Source organism: Ambystoma mexicanum, chromosome 3p (assembly GCF_040938575.1).
Source record: "Ambystoma mexicanum isolate Mex_15411 chromosome 3p, UKY_AmexF1_1, whole genome shotgun sequence".
Classification (NCBI taxonomy): Eukaryota; Metazoa; Chordata; class Amphibia; order Caudata; family Ambystomatidae; genus Ambystoma; species Ambystoma mexicanum.
In genome coordinates, this window is record NC_090925.1 from 1,008,913,752 (window position 1) to 1,008,934,488 (window position 20,737).

The following is a 20,737-nucleotide window of genomic DNA, read 5'->3' on the forward strand; positions in this document are numbered from 1 at the left end:
CAGCTGTGCTACGATCCCAGCGGCCTACTCCCGCTTGGGCTCTCCCTCCTATCTGGTGCCTCTCGATGTGTCTAGGGGCTGCGGGTCCTCACTGCGACCCGGGGACCACCAACTCCACTGCTCCCCTGAGGGAGGAGGGGGCACAAATGCCTCCCTTTATCTTCAAGGTCTCTGTGGGGGCTGTACCGTTCTCCTGACTGCCCCGGTGTCTCCGTCGCTCCCTCCACAGGTGCCTATCTTCACACCCAATGCAACATGGCGTGGGCTGTCAGTTTCTCTCTCCAGGGCATATACTTGTTTTCACCGCTCATCTGAGGCAAGGGCTTCCTCTCTGAGGGCTCTGTTCATGCGTTGCGCTGCTTTAGGCTTGCATTGCACAGCTTTGCTTTCTTCTCCTTTTTGAAGGCCTGACCGGGAACTCATGAGTGTCTCTTCACTTTCCGGCGGCCATTTTGTTCTCTGTGACTCTGCTTTTACCTGCTGTTCAAAAGAAAGGAATGCTGGTCCCTGGGTTCATTCTGTTTGCTTGAATAAAATCTGGTGTTTGCAGACACTGACAAAGCGTAGCTCTCAAATAGTTATGGAAGAATGCAGGATCTACGAGAGCTTCCTCGTGATTGCTCGTTGGATTGGCATCTTTGGTGCTTTGGATGCCACCCCCAGGTTCAACCCGATATGCGCTGGCGACCCTCTGGCTCAATCAACATTTTTGAGCTCAGAGGCCTCTCATCTCTTCATAGCAGGGTTCCATTTATTCAAACCTTTGGCTGTAACCCAATCAGTGCTTCATTCAACGTTTTAAGTTTCAAAATAAAAGTTTGAAAACATTAAAATTTGAACACTAAAAATCCTAAAAACAGAGAAAAATGATCAACATTTAAAATTAGGAAGGAGGCATGTGGTTGCATGGTGGAAATTGAGTGCTGCTGACTCTTTTTATTATCAAAAGTACACATTTTTATAAAAAGTTAAGAACAACATCATTTCGGGGAAATATGTTGTATGGCTAAAATGAAAGAGCAGCAGGACGAAAAGCCCTTTAACACAATACAAACAAATGAAATGCCACCTAGACAATAATTATTTTCAAACTTACCTTTACAAAATTAAGTTCAATAGTGTAAAGTACATAAAACGGTGTATTATTGGACTTTATTTTTCTAGATTTTAATTTTCAGACTTTGGTGTTTGAAAGTTTTCAAAATAAAGCCCTACGATCAACTTTTTCAATAATGTCCTATCTGTGCCTGGCGATTCTAGCCATTGCTTTCCGAGGCTGGCAGCAGTCATTGCTGTATATGGCAATGTCCATATTCCGCTCACTCTACTAGGGAAAAATGTCCAGCGGTTGGACTCCGTTCCCTTTAGTGACACCCGTGGGGTATAGCAGTCTGGATCAGACCATAATTCGCAACAGCTGCCACCAACCAGTGGAGCCAACTCATCCAGCTTTGTGGATATACTCGCACAAGAAACGGGGTACATTGTAGCCAGAAGGGTATTAGGGCAGCTTATGTATGTATGTATGGGATTCAGGGGCTAATTTGTGATTTGCCTCTTTGATAGGCTTTGTATGAGAACTTATCAGGGGAAAAAGGGTCAGTAAACCAGTCAGGAAGCATGTTAAAAACAGATCTTTTGACAGAGTAACGTTTTAGAACATTGAACACCACAACCTCGCCAGAAGTAAATAAGTGAAAACGGCCCTTTTTGAAGGAGTCATGCTACCAGAGTTAAAGATAGGCTTCGACAGTGCATCCCTCTCATCCCCGGACCCAATTGTCAAGGGGCTGTATACTGTACACTCTCATTAGAGGGCACATGACATCAAATATGCAATGAAATGTGATAAGAGTGTACATTTCTAAAAACATATTTTGAAAAGGTCAGTGCTTCAATGACCATTGATGCTTAAGGGCATCAGTCAAGCAGGAACCCTGTGGGTAAAACAATGACAATGTCATAGTTGCATCTCTGTGAAGTCACAAAGGTCAGAGGACATGAAGACAACACAGAATGCAGAGGGCAGGCCTCTCCTGCAGAAGAGGGAAAAGAGCATTGCTGAGTCAGGACCCCACGGAGAAGGTGTCCTTTTATTCAGATCCAAATATGACAGAATTACAAGGGGTAAATCCTCTTCTTTCCTTGGCATTCTGCCCACTTCAGCCAGGACGCACACTATTTTGATGTCTTGATGACATGTAAAGTCTCCATTTTGTGACATGCGCATAGTATAACGCCTTGTCACCATTGAATTGAGCGGCAGTATTGAAGACCAGGACCACGGTCAGGCAGGGTCTGGGGCACTAAATATCAAGATACTGCAGAGGAGTATCTAGGAACCCTGAGTTGAAGAGGACAAACGATGGAAGCGCATAAGGGAGAAGGTGATTAAATAAACCAAATGAAACATCGAAAAAATAAAGGGAGCACCAATGTTCAAAGCCCTAACGCTCTTCTCACCAACTCACAATTGTCCTGGGTTAACCTTGCTAAGAATTTGCTTTCTGATCTAGCTTCCATTCTTCTAGTCCTCTCACCTTAACTATATTTACGGTCTCATTCTGTTTTGCCTCTGTCCTCATCCACCCTTACTTTATTCCTACTCAAACCCCTCCTCACACATACTTCAATCCCCAGTCAAGCATATTTAAATCCTGTCTCCCTTCAACCTACCATGAACTCCACCATTTCCCAACTTCAATACCCCACAGAACTATGCCAAAACCCTCTCCTGTCACATTTTTCCACCCTCTTTCCAATCCATTTGCCTGTGCCTCACAAGATCGAATTCAATCCCTGCCCCCTACTCGTACCCTATTTTCCTCCTTGCCTCCAATTCCTTCTCACTGACACACTACTTACTCCTCCCCAATAGCTCTCCTTCTATACTCCAATCTCAGGTTACTACATCCTTAATTCACATATACCAAACACCACTTATTCTACCCCCCAGCACTTGGCCCATTTCCCTCAAATCACAATCTCCTCTTTTCCAACCCATTTCTCCAAGAGCCCATCATCCATTCCTTCAACACCTGCCATTATTGCTCAATCCGTGCTACATTTCCTCGGGTCTGCCACCTAATCCCATCCCTTCTCTACTCTTCTGCAACTCTAATGCCCCTCCTAATCTACCCATTCCAACCCCTCCCCACACCCTACCAATCGGGCGTTTTTACCATCCTTTTCCAATCCCTCTCTCAACAGTTCCCTTTACACACTAATCAAATTCCTCATTTCTTCCCCTTACCCTTTTTAAAATTCCCTCATCTATGTCATTCACTACTCTGAGATCATACAATTACTGCACCATTTTTTACGGCGACCACCAAAAATGTAGACTTATGTTTTTAATTTCACCCCCCATGTATATGTGTGGGGCGGGTGGGCAGAGTATATAATGAATGTAGAGAGAGCTGCGGGGTTCTCAGCCTGTGTGTGTGTATGTATATATATATATATATATATATATGTATATATATATTGAATTACATTTTCAGTGGTCACAGTAAAAACGATGCAGTGATCCCATAGATCCCTACCCCCAGTACCACAATCGCCCCACTATTTGAATCTCTATATCTCCCAAATAAATATCGCCACCCTCAAACCTCTCGATCGATACGCTACTCCCTAACTCCCCTCCTCGCTTTCCCCCCTCACTCCTCTGATTCAATCCCCCTTCACACCTTCAATCTTTCCTCGCATACAATGGTTTTCTATTACAATGCTCTATTTTCCACTCCAATCTCTACTACAATATACCCTTCATATTCCTCTTATCCCATTTGATTCCCTATCCAATTCCTCATCCCTGCCAACACCCCTTCTTCAGTCTTTGGGACCCCATTGTTACGAAATCCCTTCACCCCTACTCCAGCCCTTCCTTTATCCCCCTCCTCCACGCCAACGGACTTTCCCATTTCCCTATTTCCTCTTCTCTTGTTCTCTCTCCTGAAATAAATATACTGGGCCTCATTACGACCCAGGCGCTAATGGGTTAACGGCGCCGTAAAAGGCTGCGGCGCTGTTAACCTATTAGCGCCTAATTACGAGGTCCCTTTGCGGGACCCGACCTTAACGGCTGGTTTTACCAGCCGTTAAAGTAGGAACCCGCAAAGAGACCTTGGTGCGAAGTACGGTGCCGCAATTTGCGGCACCGTACTTAGCGCCTTCCCCATTCCCATTGAGCCCTATGGGGCAAAAATGGGAAGGGCCATGGAGGAAGGGGGAATTACCGCCCGCCAACCTTGTAATGGGGTGGTAATTCCCCATTTCTCCATGGCGGAGTCGGTAACTTACCGGCATGGACCATGGTGCTAATAGCACCATGGTCTTCCGCCAGGGTCGTAACGAGGCCCACTGTATTCAGCAGTAGCCTCCCTCGCTCCGAACACAAAAGAAGAATCTTAGACAATGGGCCTCATTACGAGTCAGGTGGTAACCGAGGCGGTAAAACCGCCTGGTTACCGCCGGACTCGTATTACCATTCCGCCTCCGTGATTCCCGGAATTACCGGGGCATTACAACCCAGGTTTTCCGGGAATCACGGAGGCGGAATGGTGTTAATCCACATTCCCCTTGAGTCCTATAGGATTCAACGGGAATGGGGATCATGGAAACACCGGGAGCATCTCGTAATGCTGCCGGTGTTTCCTCGCCCGCCTGCAGGAGTTGTGATCAGGCGGTCCGGAAACAACGGTGGCGGCGGGTTTACCGCCACCGTTATTTCCGGACCGCCTGATTTGTAATAAGTTAAATTACAAAAGGCGTTTATTTCTCCGGCATGCGCTATTATGTCAGGATGTTGGTTGCTACTTTTATCAGCTGGCTCAATGATCCTTTTATTGTGGCCTGCTTGCTTTACTCTGGGGTCGAGTGTGCAGGATCGGGATTCTCGCATTCTCTCAATGTTTAACAACCACTGTTGACTGCTTGGGAACCTCCACTCCTTGTTTCACAGTGTAATGTGGTTTCTTCTCTCTAACAATGTCCAGTTGGCCATTGGGCGCACTTTGCATTCTTCACTCCAGGTACCAGGATACAACAACGTTTTCCTTACTCTCATTATTCAAGTGGCACTGTTGTGTATGCTTTAGAACCTTTTCCCCAGGTTCCAAGATGCAACGTAGTTTTCTCTCTCACAATCTACAGTTGGAATTGTTATGCAGCTGCGAACCTTCACCCCAGGTTGCAGGATGCATCACAGTGCATCTTTTTTATTATTTTTTAGCTTACATTGTGCCAACCAAATCTGGAGGTATCAGTGCGTAGAACAATCAAACGTAAGCGCAATTAACAGTCAGAAAAATAAATACATAAATAAAATGCATTTTCATTATCTCTTTTCCTTAATTTTTACTTGATGCTCTTCTTTCTCACATTCGTTGGCGGTACTGTTGTCCTGTTTGCAACCATCACTCCTGTTTCGAGGGTGCAGTGTGGTTTCTTTCTGATTCTCCCTAATGGATAATAGTTCTAGTGGTTCAGTCAGGAGCCTTCATTGCCGAGTGGTCTCTCCCTTTCTCAAAATGACCCCTTGCTGGTGATACATGCTTGGAAAACCTCACACCTGTTCCAGGATGCATGATTGTGTATTTCCACTTGTCCCTTTTGTCCAATTTTTATGGTGGCGCTAGTCGGAACAAACCTTCACTCCTGGTTCCAGGACGCAGCTTGATTTCTCTTTACCTTTTCAAAATGTCATGGCAATGTTCCGATCTCCAGCTACAGATCCATCCAGGCTTTTCAAGTGGTCTCATTGCATATCACCATCCATGTCTCACAAGGCACCTGTTCACAAGCCTCCCGCAGCCCTCTCAATGTGCACTGCTCATCAGCGTCTCATTTACACTCTAGCAGGATTCCTGTGCTGCAAACCTCCTTCTGTCTGTGTTCACTGCTCATTAGCGTCACCCTTATCCATTGGCCAACAGTCTCGTCACTGGGCTTCTCTCGGAGTCACAGAACCACAGTCACGGCCATGTGGCGCTGAAGGGAGAAAAACGACTCACAGCTTACTTATGTTGTTAGTCTCATCAGGTGTAGTTAGATACACCCCTTCTTGCATCCATGCTTCATTTCCCTACCACACATTCCCCTTACTCCAAGTTAAATTTGCCCCACACTATCACTCATAAAGCTACACAAAATTCCCACTTCCTCTTACCACTCTACTCCAATCAACCTTCATTCCATCATTCCACAACTACAATACCAATCCCTTCTGCATCTAGATCAAACACCTACACTACATGCTCAACCCTTTCCCATCTTCCTGCCACATTTGCACCCAACTGCAATTCTAGCGCTGTGATCTCCCTACTCCAGCCCCCCCACTAGCCTTAGCACTCTGCTACAATCTCCTCACCCTCAATTTAATCCCCAGTCCCCACTGTGTACAGTGGGGACTGGGGATTACATTCTAATTCCTACTGCAATTCCCCTTCCTTCCCATCTATCCTTTGATAAAATGCCCTTTCTCACCCTGCTAAAGCCCAACTCCAGTCCCTCGAACTGCTACTGCAATTCCACTTTTCTCAGCCGCCCAGCTCCAGTCTCTAGCTCCCTCTCTTCAATCCTCCAGTTCCCACCCCTATCTTGCTGCCACTGATTTCCCGGTCCAAGCACAATCTTCCTTCAACCCACTGTACTTCACACTCCTACTCCCCTCCCCCCCACTCCCAACCCCATTCCTCTTACTCCAAACTCTTTTTAGCCCCTACATCAATTGTACTTCAATCTCTGTATTCCAATCATCAATGTCCCTTTATCTTCATACTTCAATTCCCTCTTTCACTCCTGTAACATGCTCTTCCCATTTCCCGATCAAGTTCTATCCCAATCCATCTCTCACCCTTCCACAATTGATACCCTAATTCAACTCGGGCCTGTTCAAATATCTACTCCCCCACAATAAATCTCCTTTATCTTTTATAAGTCAGAATAACAATTTGCTGCTTCTGACAATTAGCAAAATAACCCCTTTTGCCAATTTTGTTGTTTGACTAATTTGCTGCTTTTGTGTTTTGCTCTCCAATGTACTTTGTCCTGACTTTCTTTTTCATCTTTCTTTTCCACCATTTGATACGTCTTGTCCACTGATCTTTCCCAGACTTTTTTGATGAGGCCTTTGGGCCGGTCATCTGGAAATCAATTGTTAAACTCTCCTTTTCTTGTTCTTGTTGCCAAACACATCTAACATGTCCAATACCCCCATTCCCTACTCCTTTACACCTTTCCTCCCCCTACGCTCATCTTTTAATTCCAATACTTAAATCCCCTTTTCCAATCCCCAATTTTCGAAATCTTCTCACAACCCACTCCAATCACCCTCTATTTCCTACTACCATCTACCTCACTCCATCAACTGATTCAATTCCATCTCACTATTCTATCCAACAATACTCTTCGGCTTTAAACTCACTCCCTGCTCCAAGCCTTCATCCCTGTCCTCCCCCAGTGCCACAGTCCTCACCTTTTACTGCACTCGCCAGTCGCTCACCTTCCAATCTTCCTCCATGTTGGCATGTATGGTTTAATTCCAACTGAACCGCGCCTTCTAACCCACTATCCCTCATCCTTGCTTCGATTCCCATCTCATCTCTCTGCTTCAAACTTTGTGCACACCTTTTCTGCCAAAGGAAAAAAATATCAGCACCCTGGGCATCATGCCAGAGTGCTAATATCAACAGTACCCTTTCTTTTGAGATTTCCTGGTAGGTAGAAATTGATTTTACCTCGATGAAGAACCTCACTACACTTGGCCATTTAAATGGGCCATTACCATGCAGGAAGGCCCACAAGATCAGGTGCTATTGTTTAATAAAAATATGAGTACCTCGCTTGCTAATTTTGCTGCCTATCGGAATGCAAAGGTGTCTCTTTCTGCCGAGGAGGAATCCCGGTGGGATTGACTGGAAAGGGCCATTGTTCGTTCTGTTCAGGTGGTATTCATCTTTCAGAGGAGATTAACCAGTCAGTTTCAGGAATGCTCAGTCTGTGCATGGTCATCGTTGTGCATGTTGTGACATATTCCTGAATCCCCCAGATAAACCACAATATTGCAGACTTTTGTGCCGATAGATACAGTTTGTTGATAGTCATTCTCTTTCTTTCTCTCTATTTTCCTTTTCTATGTTTTCTTCTCTTTTTCCTGCTTCTTTTTCATGTTTCTTTCTCTTATATCACTTTATATCCCTTTTGCTCCGCCTACAGCTGCCCCTGCAGACCACTTACTGGTGGTAAACCAGTGTCTACTAGATTTATTTATGGCCTTCAGTCCAGAGACAACCATTGCTGAGGTCAACATTGAGGGGTGCATAAACACATTAAAGGTTTAGTGAGACAGTCTTGATTCTGTGGGGGATTTCAGCCCCTGATCACCTTTCACTGTGTAGTACCAGTCTGTGTTGGGAGGGCACAGAGACAGGACTATTTACTGCAAAGGCGATGCCAATGGTAGCAACTCCTACCCCTTGTGACCCCTACTAAATATTCTGCAGGCTGAAGCAGAGAAGGATCATAAAAGTGGCCCAAAATTGAGCACTTCCCCTGTGGCAGCAGAACAGAGAGTCTGACTGAGAAATAGTGTAGTTAAGATTGTGAAGGACTATATATTAATGTTTTGGCCAGTGGAATGTAAAAGTGGCACATATCCTGCTGAAGTTGAGAAGGAGATAGCAAGGCAACCTGACAGGTGAGGTGATTAAGGAGAACAGATTCATAGGAGACATATGGCTACCAAAGTGATACCCCTAGTTTCTAGCTGAAAGTGAGGGGAGGGTGTTGTCAGCCGGTAGGAGATGCAGTATATTCCATTTGTGGTTGCAGTGGAGAACAGGAAGTCAATGTTTTATGTTTAATTTGTATTCATCACAAGACAACAAAGAGTGGTCCAGAGTAAAATAAAAGTCAAACAGCTGCTCAAGTTGGGGGTAAATGAAGGAAGGGAGAAGATTTTGGTGTCACCAGCAAAACTGAATGAAATTGAAAAGAAGTGAGACAATGTTTCTTAGAGAGGTGTTGTACAGAGGTGGTTTATACAGAAAAGCGGAGGGGGAAGGGAAGTGGACAGCAGTTAGAGGAGTACTATGACACAGACGTGGATTGGACTGCAATAAGTGGCATGACCTCCTCTCAGAGATTAGCCTTCCCAGGAATCCTAGAAATTACTTAGTTTATAGAGGAAAATGTTTCCCAACTGTTAGAAATCATCAGAGGACAAGAAGGATGATTATGGAGGAAAGGTGGACATGGTGAGCAGATGAGAGGAAATATGTGATTTGAGTCAGAGCTGTCTCAGTAGTGTGCCATCTGTGGATGCCAGTCAGCTAGTGTGTTGCTGAGATTGCTAGTTGAAAGGCAGAGGTTGAGTCACCTGAAGAATAATTGCTTTCTGATTTGTGTGAAGAAAGGGTGGACAGAGACTGAGTGATGTTTGGAAGGGACAGAGGAGTGAACTGATGGAGGTTTAAGGTAAACCGGTGAAGAAACGTAAACCCAGTGTTCCTGGAAATTGGGTAAATTCTTTGTAGCCAATTGGAACATTACCCACCTTTGCTGATTTGTTACAGCTGCGCCAATTCCTTGCCTCTTTGTTCCCTTTGCCAATACCATGTTTATTCTCACTGTTGACTCCACAGAGTGATGATGTACCTCCATTGTCTTTCTCCATTAACCCTTTCATCTGTTGTGCACTCCACCCCAAAATGATGCTTTGCTCCATCCATCTTGTGCTAGCATTACTCAGTGTTGGTGGATCCTCCCCATGTTGGTTGCTTTTCAGAGAGTCCTCAACGAGGTGATGGATGGCAGAGAGGACATGGAGGTCATGAGGGCTCCGAAGAGCAGCACAACTGGCGAGGTCAGTGTCCACCTGGTAACCAATGCGAGCCCAGTACAAAATACACACCTCCCGGCAACTGCCTTCATCATCTCAGGTACTGTTCAAGCTAAACATGGGACAAATATTCTTTTCCATCTTGAATGGAAGAAAAGTACTTCCCATTAAGAATGTGGATTGATGAAAAGTTGCACTGTAGTAGGGTACCTTCTTTAATGTTGCATTAGTGTCATAAGTCTGAGTACTGTACAGTAGCCAGAATAAATGATCACTAAAAGCCTAAAAGGCTTCAAATGCTTGACCATTTGGCATCAATTGCTACATAAAATGATCAGACCTGCTATTAATCAGCATCTTGGTCTTTCCGTTGCAGGCAGATTGGGATGAATCAATAATTTAAAACAAATTTTAAAAAAACAGCAGAAAGAACTTGCACTGGGTTCAATTTTAATTAAATGTAACAACTTACTGGGGCAATACCATTCAACCCTTAGTTATGTCCTATAAACAGAAAGTGGCACCAATCATGCTGTATGGTCTGCCTTCCAGATATGTGGCATAGGTCTGTTTTACTTAGAAATATTAGCCAAATTCTCCCAACAAAAAAAGAAGTGACAGTTAGCAGTTGCCTGCCCCTGTTCTTCGCCACTGTTTTGATGTGTTTATAGCAGAGGCCTCAGCAGCACATGGCACATGAAGGAACTCTCCTTCTGAGTTTTCTGATTTGACGTGGACCTATAAAATTACAAAAAACGATTTTAATGTGCGTAATTTATAGAGCACTTCGAGTGTTAAAAACGAATTAACCTATATATTTTATAATTGAGTTATTCTTAATGACCTATAAACACCCCAAATGACATGGAAGACTCAAAGATACTCTGGAATTAGGTTGTGATCCACTGAAATTAGATTTTGACTGTCAGCCGCTGGATCCCCCAACCGCATGTATTACTGTTTTTGGATCATTTCATAAGTTCAAGCCTACCTGTTCCTATTTCATTGCCAGAACCAATGATTCCCAAATACTCACATTCATTGGAGCACCTGCATAGAGTTCCTGCCAAATTTTTGTACCACTGCGCACATTAAAAGAACAGCAAAATAAAATGGGTAGGACAGACCCTCTGAAAGCTGTACAGGATGCAGACGAAAGAGCACACAAGCTGTAATTACTATGGTAGTGAATCTACCTTATATGCACCTGTAATGTTACTCTTGTCCTCATTACAAACATGCTGTGAACTAGAGGACATGGGCCTGAAAGAACACTAATGTGCCCATTTGTACGTAGGCATTGTCACTGGTGAATTCTGTCATGCACTGTGTGGGCCTTTGGGGGGAAGGGGGTTCTATAGCCAAAAAGCAATAACATATTTTATTGTTTGTGTATTCCTTTTTTTTAATTTATTTTTTTACAAGTTACTAGTTTCCCCTAGGCCTTCTACATTGGTACACATATTCACAAGGGACCCAACATTCTTGGATATTACTGTGTTATGAAACTAGCTAAGGAACCTTGTCTACTCCATTTTTTCGGTTCTTTGTCACAATTTTAGACCAGCTGTTTTGCCTTGTTCATATTTCCTCTTTCTTACAATAAGATGTAACCAAAAATGTCATGGGCAACTGGTTGCCCTTGAAAATTACCTCTTTGAGAAAACATTTTGGAAGGCAGTGTAGTTATGGAACTTGGTAAGAAGACCTCTTTGGCATTCACTTGCGTATTGGGGGTTCTCTGTGGTTCTTGAATCATTGATAGCATACAATACAATGTTTTCTTAGGGCATGGAGTAATGCCATTAAAACAAGTATGGGGTTGTTTTGGCTTGTGGCCCAAACTCACTGAGCTATGTTATTTTGGATAACACACTTTTTTGCTGACAATGGTTAGGGGTTTTGCTGTGTTAAAGAAAGCTCTGATTAATGACAGGTCATATCCATTACACCGAGTCCTACTCTTCCTCGTCACCGTCCTTATTCACTGGGTGACTCATGTCCATGAAACAGGCAACCACACAATACTTTAAATAAAAAAATATATATTACACCCTCCCCCTGCTCTAGTATTAACTACTAGTCTTGTGATCCACAATCCTGTTAGTACTAACTAAGCAGAGCACCTGTGGTCAAAGACACACATCAGTTAGACTGGCAGGTGGGAGAGACGGAATCCAGGAGTGTGCCATGGAAAAGTAGCATCCATTGAAAGGACGACAATGGCATCTGTTTCCCTCTTCCTTGTCACAGTCCTTATTCTTCAAAGATATCAAAAGCAACCTCAGTCTTTGACCGACATACTGCAAACTCACAGCATCAATCATGCAACAACCATGACCCCTAAGGAAATGCATGTTTCAACACCAAACGTGACGGGGAAAGGACTGAAGAACAAATACCTCAATCAATTGTCACAGAAATGTTTACTTTAACTTAAATGATAGAACCTCAACTCTGATTCGCTCAAAGGAGCAGTGTCATCTGCAGTCATGTGCAAAATCAGGTGTCAAACGAGCAAAGAACCGAAGGGAGAGGATGCATACTACAATGGCAAAGCCTGGCTCCTGCTAAAACAACCAAGAGGTGAACCTCCAATTCAAAAGCCTTCCAAATAAATTTGGAGAAAGTACAAACCCATACACTACCCACAGACACCTCTATGATAAAGTTAAAGAGAAATATTCAAAACATTGATGAAAGCAATGTGGTATGGTATGGCATTTGTAACTAACCTATACACAAGTGTTTCTAGGCATGAGGAGGCAAGGAAGGGGGAACAGAGGGAGGACAGAGACCGAGATCTTTCTAGACCAAGTGACATTGAGATCACGCAAGTGCAGGGGAGGGGCGAGGAGAAAATTGCGAGGGGAAAGAGGAAGGGCCATTGCTGTAAAGGGGATCAAAACAATAACAAGAAGTGCGGCCAGCAGGTGGCAAGTGCAAGGATAAGTGCAGACAGCAGGTGTCCAAAAGTGCAGTTAGGAGGACTGTAGGGTTACAGATACAGACCCAAGTGCAAGGGTTGCTGGGAGGCAGTGCGGGTGTGCAACTGGGCGGGCAGGGACCTGGCCCCGAAATCAGAGGGTAGTCAGGTGACCAGTAGAAGGGAAGTCGGCAGGGGAGAGGAAGAGAAAAGGCGGAAGCAAAGAGGAAGGTCTTGAGGTGCTTCCGGAACCAGAGATGGTTTTCAAGTTTCAGAGATGCAGGGAGGCTGTTCCAGAGGGAGGCCCCAGCCGAAGAAAGAGATCTACCACCAACTCGTTGCTTGGAGAAGCGACTGACCCTGAGGGAGGTGGAGGAGCAAAGAGCTTGAGTAGGATGGTATTTACAAAGAGAGGTTGGAGGTATTGAGGACCCAGTCCCCAGAAGGCCTTCTGGACAATGCAGAGGGTCTTGAACTTAATCCATGCAGTCACTGGGAGCCAATGCAGAGATTTCAGTGCTGGAGAGATACTATCCCTGGGCTTGAGGCCACTGACAAGCCTCGCAGTCCTGTTCTGGATGAGTTGCAGAGAGTAGAAGCAGGCATATTTAGAAAGAGGCTGTTGCAGTAGTCCAGCCTAGAGAAAACCAGAGCTCTATAGACAGTGAGCTTCTGAGGGAAGGAGAGGAAAGGAGGAATATCTCTGAGGAGGTGCAGTTGGTAGTTTGACTTCTTAGACATGTCAGATATGTGAGGAGAAAAGGAGAGTGTGGAGTCGAAGAGGACCACAAGGTTCTTAGCCTCACAGGTGGGAGCAGGACGAAATGTGAGGTGGACTACTTTGTGAAGTTTTCTCAGCAAAGGCCATTCTATTATATTCAAAGTTTGAATGAACGTCTCACTATCCCTACACTGACGAGGATTTCCCTATCTAAAATAAACTAATGGAAACACTGTAACAAAAGGATACATATCCCTTACACTGTTGCATACAACAAATAAACAAGGAAATGTATGGCAATTCAAAAAGATAATGATTGAGTTTGTGATGTAACCACAGTCTCTCTTCATAACCTGGCTGAATTCCCCTTCCCCAGGTTTAAAAGTGATTCTGCTTCTCAGTTCAAGAAAAGAAAACGAGGAACTACGGGTTTGCAACAAAGTTCCAACACAATTTGATGCAACTTTTAATTTAGCACCAGAAAGTTCCAACACAGAAGATACAAGGATCTTCCTCTTCCTTGAGCAGATTCTCAGTTCATCAATAGCAACACTAATTGTCTTGGTCAAGATGATTTGCCACCATTGATAACTTCTAAAGAATATAGATTCTTTGTAACGGGTTCATACAGCTCTTCCTTTAGTGCCACTAACAACATAAATGGTCTCTGTCAGGACCACCTTGTAGCACTTCTTGAACCTCCACCGGGTCTATTTCCATGCAGGGCCCACAACCTCCGTTCACACCTTGTTTACTCGCATGCCAGGCCCACTTCTTCAAAGGGTTTCCATCCAGGTATATTTTCCTGCCCAAAAAAACATTCCACAACAACCAGTGCTTTTGAGGTTGGGATCAACAGCTTCACAGTTTTCAACAAATTGCAGCTTCAAAACCAACTCTTCAGGGAAAACAAGATTCACATTGGTGCTCTTTAATACTATTCTGCAAAATGATGCTCCTCTCCTTCTGGATATCACTTCCCAGAAGGGAAGCCTTTTTGTCACTCTTGTTTCCCCAATAACCAAAGACTGGCAGGATAGCGTCCCTTCAGCTTCTCTGCTGATTTTGGCAATGTGTGTTTATCCCAGCTTTTAGCATATGTTGTGCAAAGTATGGGCAACAAGTTTCAGATCTTATAGTCCCTGCATTACCCCCCTTCTGCTATTGGCAATATTTGCTAGATTGTATTTCCCTCTCTTGGCTTGGGCAGTGCTTGCAGGCATTAACTGTCAACAAAGTCACTCCATCGGGATGCTGGGTTTTCCATAGACTTGCACTTTGAAGGTTATAGTCATTTGGCTTTGTTATAATAGGTTTTTGCTGCTTTTCCCTTGCTAGATATTAAAATAAACATAGGAGTCACTTTCACTCATCTGCAAGTGTTGCTTCTGCTGCTATGCATTAGTTCGGTGCTCAAAATTATTCTCTGAACTACTTTTATTTCTACACGAGCGTTGCTCACTCCCTGAATGCCTGCTTCTGACACGCGAGCAGGAATGGAGCAATCCGGGGTCGCTAACAGCTTGTGAACTCACCGGGTAAATCGTGCGCATCAATTCCCCTTGCCGCTCACAGGACTTCTCATGCTGTGGCTCCTCGCGACCCTGAAAACACCTTCTGTTAGTCTGCCTTCCCCCACACCACCTACAATCAGAGCTTCTCTTGCTCTTGAGGCCCTCTGGTGTACGCCAGTCACCAGAGATAGCCTTGGGACCCTTGGGTGCATGCCAGCCTCCTGCACGCTTCTCACTGCGCATGGGACAAGTTTTCCTCCTGTACACTTACCGCTTCACGACTTCTGCATGTTAGATTTCTGGAGACACAGACCCTCTCAGGACCAGCAGCTGATATCTGCCAAGCATTGGTCCCGGCGTCTTCTCTCTCATCCAGCTTCTGCCTGGGCTGCCAGCACGAACAACGCTGCTTCTACTTATTGTTTCCTCTGCTCTTCAATAACAGCTCTATGTCCTGCACCTGAGGGGTGTCTTTTAAGCCTCTGTCTCCCTCCGGTGTGGTTCTTCTGCATTAATGAGCTGACCACTTGTGCAATGTTGTACCTTTTCTTCCCTCTTCTTTATCCCAGTACTTGGGGGAATTATGGGATTTGAAGTCCCCAATGGAAAAATTAGGTTTCCCATTTCTGTTGTCTTCTAATAAGCCATCAGAAGTGCAGGGCTTTGTGGAAAGCTGAAATAGGGGCTTTCCCATTCTGCCTGACCTGCTTTCCCCTTCATGTGATCCTCCTGCAGAACACCACCCCCAGGTTCGTGATCCGAAAACGTCTGCCTTTCCCATGCCACATGAGAAGGGTCCCAGGCTAGGTTCTCTGGGAGAATCATTGCTGATTCATCACAGCAGATTGCACAAACAGCAAATACTTTGGAGGCAGCAACCCCTGCAGTACCTAGGTGGAACATAGCTGCAATCTCACAAACAAACATGGAATAAGCAAAGTCTATTGGCAAACCAACTGCAGAAAGGGTTTTCATAAACCCATATTATGAAAGTGGTGTCAAGACCCCACAACATCAGAACACAGAAGGACTGGGCTTCATGCATTACCAGTAATAAGAATGCTGCAGGGAGACCACTAGGGGGCGCAGAGTCAGATGGCCACATGAGACCAGAGCTTTGTGCCCCGTCGACTTCAAAGACTACGTTTTCACCCCCAAACATCTTGCGGGCGACTCTCGATGTGGTGACACCGAGAGGGGGGACACCCAGAGCGGATTGCGTGAGCACTGAGGTCTGTGAGAGGCCTACAAATGTGCAGAGGCTGCCGGCAGACGAAAAGGTGAGCGGTAGTCACCTGGAAGCAGTGAGCCACTTAACAGAGGTGAGACAGGAGAGCGCAACGGTGAAAAAGCTCAACGCTGAACAGCAGACTGGTCAGCTGGTGCCTGGCAGTACGAGCGGGCCCAAAAGGGGGGCTTGTGGAGATGACAGCAGCCTGCAGGAAGAACGGGAAGGCCAGCCAGACCTAGGTGATGGACACTGGAGACCCAGGGTGGGGAGGCGCAGTGCTCCGGTTCGGCCCCCCAGAAAGAGGACAGTCACGGCAGAATTGACACAGTGGATGGCAGGGGAATGCCTGCACTTGACAAGTGGGGGTGCTCCTATGGCACACCTAAGGGGTCTAGAACGGTAAGGAGCATACTGCGGCTCAGGAGATGGAGTCAGGTGGTTCCAGCTCCATGAGCACCCTGGAGCGCACTGCCTGGATGAGAGCGGTGGCTAGGAGACCCGGGGACAGTGTGAGAGTTGTGTCGCAGGGAGCATGGTGTCTTAGACCCAGATGCCAGGTTTAACCACATTTTATGAGACCCTGGGTGCCCAGCGGTGATTGCAAGAGCTGGACTGAAGACTGTGTATGAGAGTTGAAGCGGGCCTATGGCCTGAAGCATTGTGAAGCCTGTAAACATGTCACCCTCTCTTGTCAGTATTGGGCGGTTTGGAGGCGGTGTTGCAGGCATTACTTCAGGTCATCCGCACTTCGGGGACGAGGAGGAGAACTGGGCGGACCCAGTGGCACTGCACAGGAGGCGTGCAACTGGGAGGGAGAGACAGCTCCCGTCTTGGATAGCAGCAGCCCGGGGGGGGGGTGCACAGTACCGGCAGCAGCAACGATGCAGCAGTGGAAGGCGCAGGGCATGCACTCATGCTGCTAGGCCTCAGTCTTTTGAAATAGACCAAGTTGAGGAGCATTGCGCCCACCATTAGCCGAACACGAAGGAGGACTGTGACGGAGGGCGCCCATAATGACGGGCGGCTTAGGAACCCTTCAGCCAGATGTACAGACGAATCTGCTTGAGCTAAAGGCATTTAGGGCCTCTAAAGGCCCCATTACCAACATGGCTTCTAAGGTGGAAGAGCGGGTGTAGACCTTGGAACACAATCAAAGAGCAGTGGACATAGCAGATGTGTTCCTAGAGGTGCATATTAAAGATCTTGAAGCCAGTGACAGGGAGGCGAGGAGCAAACTGGATGATGTGGAAAATGGAGAAAGCAGGAACAATCTAAGGCTATAGGGTCTCGGGTGCCTGAGTCGCCCAGGGACCTGGAGCGCCTGCTGGGTGGAGTGCTGAAGAAGCTCACGGGGGGAGACATTTGATAGAGATTTGTTTTGACAGGGTCCATAGAAGTGCTGGAGCAGCGAACGGGTCTCGATCAGTGGTGGATAAATGTCACTACTATAGGGAAAAGGAGGAACTTTTGCAGAAGGCCGGTGCAGTGGGAGAAATAGAATGGGAAGGCGCCTCATTATAAATATTCCAGGATTTGTCAATGTCTACTCTCTAACAGACGAGGAAATGCAGACCCTTAATGAAATGGCTTCAGGATGAAGGGATGCGATACTGGTGGCAGTTCCCCTTTGCCCGCTTCTTCGAGTACAATAGAGAACAATATGAGCTCAAAGAGGGGGAGGAGGCAGCCCAGCTGCTGACAGAGCTGCAGAAGGAAGGAGCATTGCAGCATCGGGAAGGCTAACGCAAGTTGCAGGAATGTTTCAACAGTGCTTTTGCACAACCAAAGGGTTGCAAGAAAGACTCTGCCGCCAGGAAATCCAAGAAATTCCAGGCATCGAAATGGAAAGCCCCTGGCTGAAGGCTGAACACCCCTGTAGACTATTATTCAACCCATGCTTGAGGGTTGGAAAAGTTGTGACCGTTTATAATTAAGTAATTTGACGGGGTGGCGGTCTCTGCGTTATCCTAGTGACCTGGGTATTCCTAGGTGTCTCAGGGAGGCCAGGCACAGGGGCCTCGGCAGGGAGCAACTACCTGAGGAGAATGTTGAGTATGTTATTCGTGTTGCAGGGTGGTTGGGGGGGGTGGGAGATGCATGATTTAGCTCATCACAACTACAGTGGGGATGGGAGGGGATTGAAGAACGCATTTGCGGCTGGAAAATGACTAGTTGGAAAGCTGCTACATTAAATGTGAAGGGGCTGAACTCCCTGAATAAATGGTCCCTAATGGTGAATATGATCCGCAAAACCCATATAGCAGTGTTATTCCTATAGGAAAACCATTAGTCAGGGAATGGAATGTGCTTTGAAGGGGATGGAAATTGGGCAAATGTATTGGGCTTCACACAAAACAAGTAGAAAGGAGGATGTGGGGCCATGGCTAGCCGGAGACACCCCCAGATGCCTCTTCGGTGAGCTCTGGCTGCCTGGCCCGTTCCGGGCCCTATTACCCCCCCCCCTTCCCCCTCTATGGCACCGGATTCTCTTGAGATGCAGGGGGGAAAGGTGCTGGATTCGGTGAGGGGGCAGTGATTTTGAGAGCGTTTGATTGAAGGAGATGCCCCGAAAGACCGCTGAGTCTTCAGCGCCCGCTGTCCCCAAAATGGTGACCAAAGTCGACCTTTAGGGGTCTGGCTGCCAGAAAGAAGCCCGGCGACGCACAATCTGCCCTGCGGTCTCTGAACATCGGAAGGGACCCACTTTATAAATAAAGGAGAATACAGGATACCATGGGGTGCTGTGAGAGCCGGTTAGGAGGCGCGATGAGTATGGAGATGTAACGGCTGAGACGGCGAGCGCTCAGAGCAGGCGCAATGAGGCTGTAATTCACTGACACCGGTGGCATGACGGAGCCTCACTGGCGCTCGCCACACCCTCAAAGCAGATCACGATAAATCACAGCGAGGCCTGGACGCAGCTGACACCATAACGAGGACGTATGAACCAGACAGAGCTGCATGGCTTGGTGAAGCGAAATGAGTGTCTCTCTCGTTCTGGCGGCATCGCTGCCCATGGAGGGTAGGTCCTCATATCACGCAATTGCCATGAACTGTGGTCACAGTGGGAATGGAGTGCATGGCCCCATAATGAGAGGTTGGTAGCACCTGTGATGCAATGTGAGACGGGTCCCATGGGGAGTTCCTGGGAATGTTCTTAAGCAGCCTGCCCTAGGAGGAGCACCCACATGCTACAGTTGATAAAGCTCTGGAGGAGAGAGGAGTAGAGGGAGTGAGTCCCCATGGAGAAGTGGTATAATGGAATGTAAAGCATTGACAGCGAAGCGAGATCTCTTTAAGGACCCATTTCTCAGATCTGCGACACAGTTGGAACCAAAAGAATGATGGGCCCAAATCTTGTTGCGCAATAACAAAAAACGAATGTATACCACTGTTCAATTTTGGAACAGTATAATAGTAAAAGAGCCAAAAATGACAAGTTTCTATGAGTTGAGAAATGTATTGTTCCTATTTTTCTAATTCTACGTTTCTAATGGCATAATTTCTAACTATATACTATCTCCAAGGAGGAGGAGGCCACAGAACTGATGTTGGGTGACGGTGAACAGAGTATGAAAGATCTAGAGGCTAACCCGAATGACAACTTGTCTTCTACCGCACCCCTAAGCGGGAACGATGGAAGATGGCATAATCTCATCCTAAAGGGAAGAGCCGTTGGGCCCGAAACGTGGCTCCCACTTCACTGGTGACATAAATGATCTGAGGGGGGCGCAATGGTGGATCGCACACTTCCCGAGCTGCAGCAGTTTAATTGTTTGTTTTATCATTTCCTGGGGGCGTGCTGGATGTTTCTACAATAGGGCCTTCTTGGGGGGGGTGGCCTCTCTAGAAGATGGATGTTACATGGAGGAGTTGGGCAGATCGGGAGGGGGATGCTAGAATAGAGTCCCAGTTAACCCGGGTGGCGTGTTGTGCATGGTGGGTGGATATGCTGTCCATGAAGTGTGGGTTTACAGTTAGGAGGGAGGGAGGGTGGGGGGGGGTTGATTTTTCATTTTACAATCCACAATATGGTGGTGCAAGAATTTCTCTCACAATCAAGGTGGTTGGTTTTCATTGGTCGTTCATGAAAAGTGCAGGTTTGGAATTGCATAATGGCTGTTATTCGGTTGATCTCACGGATTACTCAGGGCCTTAACTCGCCGGTTAAGAGGCGTTCAATTCGGAGCCCTTTGAGATGCACGCCTTCGGCGTTTTTTGGCTACAGGAGACACACCTGCTCCCTGGGGATGAAACTTGCTTAAGACATAAAGTGTTCCCCAAACAATTGTTCGCATCCAGTGGCACTAAAAAAAGGGGGTGGGGATCCTGATAGCTAAAGACATAGGGTTTAACAAGTGATTCTTGCATAAAGACCCGGCTGGACATTATTTGGTGCTCTGGGGACAGTTGATGGGTCAATTGGTCACTTTGATTGCGATATACGCCGCTAATGAGAAACGGGACCATTTTGTAACCAATCTGTTGGGTAAGCTGACGG

At 46.3% G+C, this 20,737-nt stretch overlaps 1 protein-coding gene across 2 annotated transcripts in view; it reads left to right on the plus strand.

Moving 5' to 3' along the window:
* L3MBTL1 (L3MBTL histone methyl-lysine binding protein 1) overlaps positions 1–20,737 on the plus strand; it is a 1,278,801-nt gene that overhangs the window by 104,206 nt on the left and 1,153,858 nt on the right. For both annotated transcript variants that reach the window (XM_069652331.1, XM_069652332.1), the window contains exon 2: positions 9,791–9,944. In XM_069652331.1, coding sequence (XP_069508432.1) covers positions 9,809–9,944 — 136 coding nt within the window. In that variant the 5' untranslated portion in view covers positions 9,791–9,808. The remainder of the gene's footprint in view (positions 1–9,790; positions 9,945–20,737) is intronic.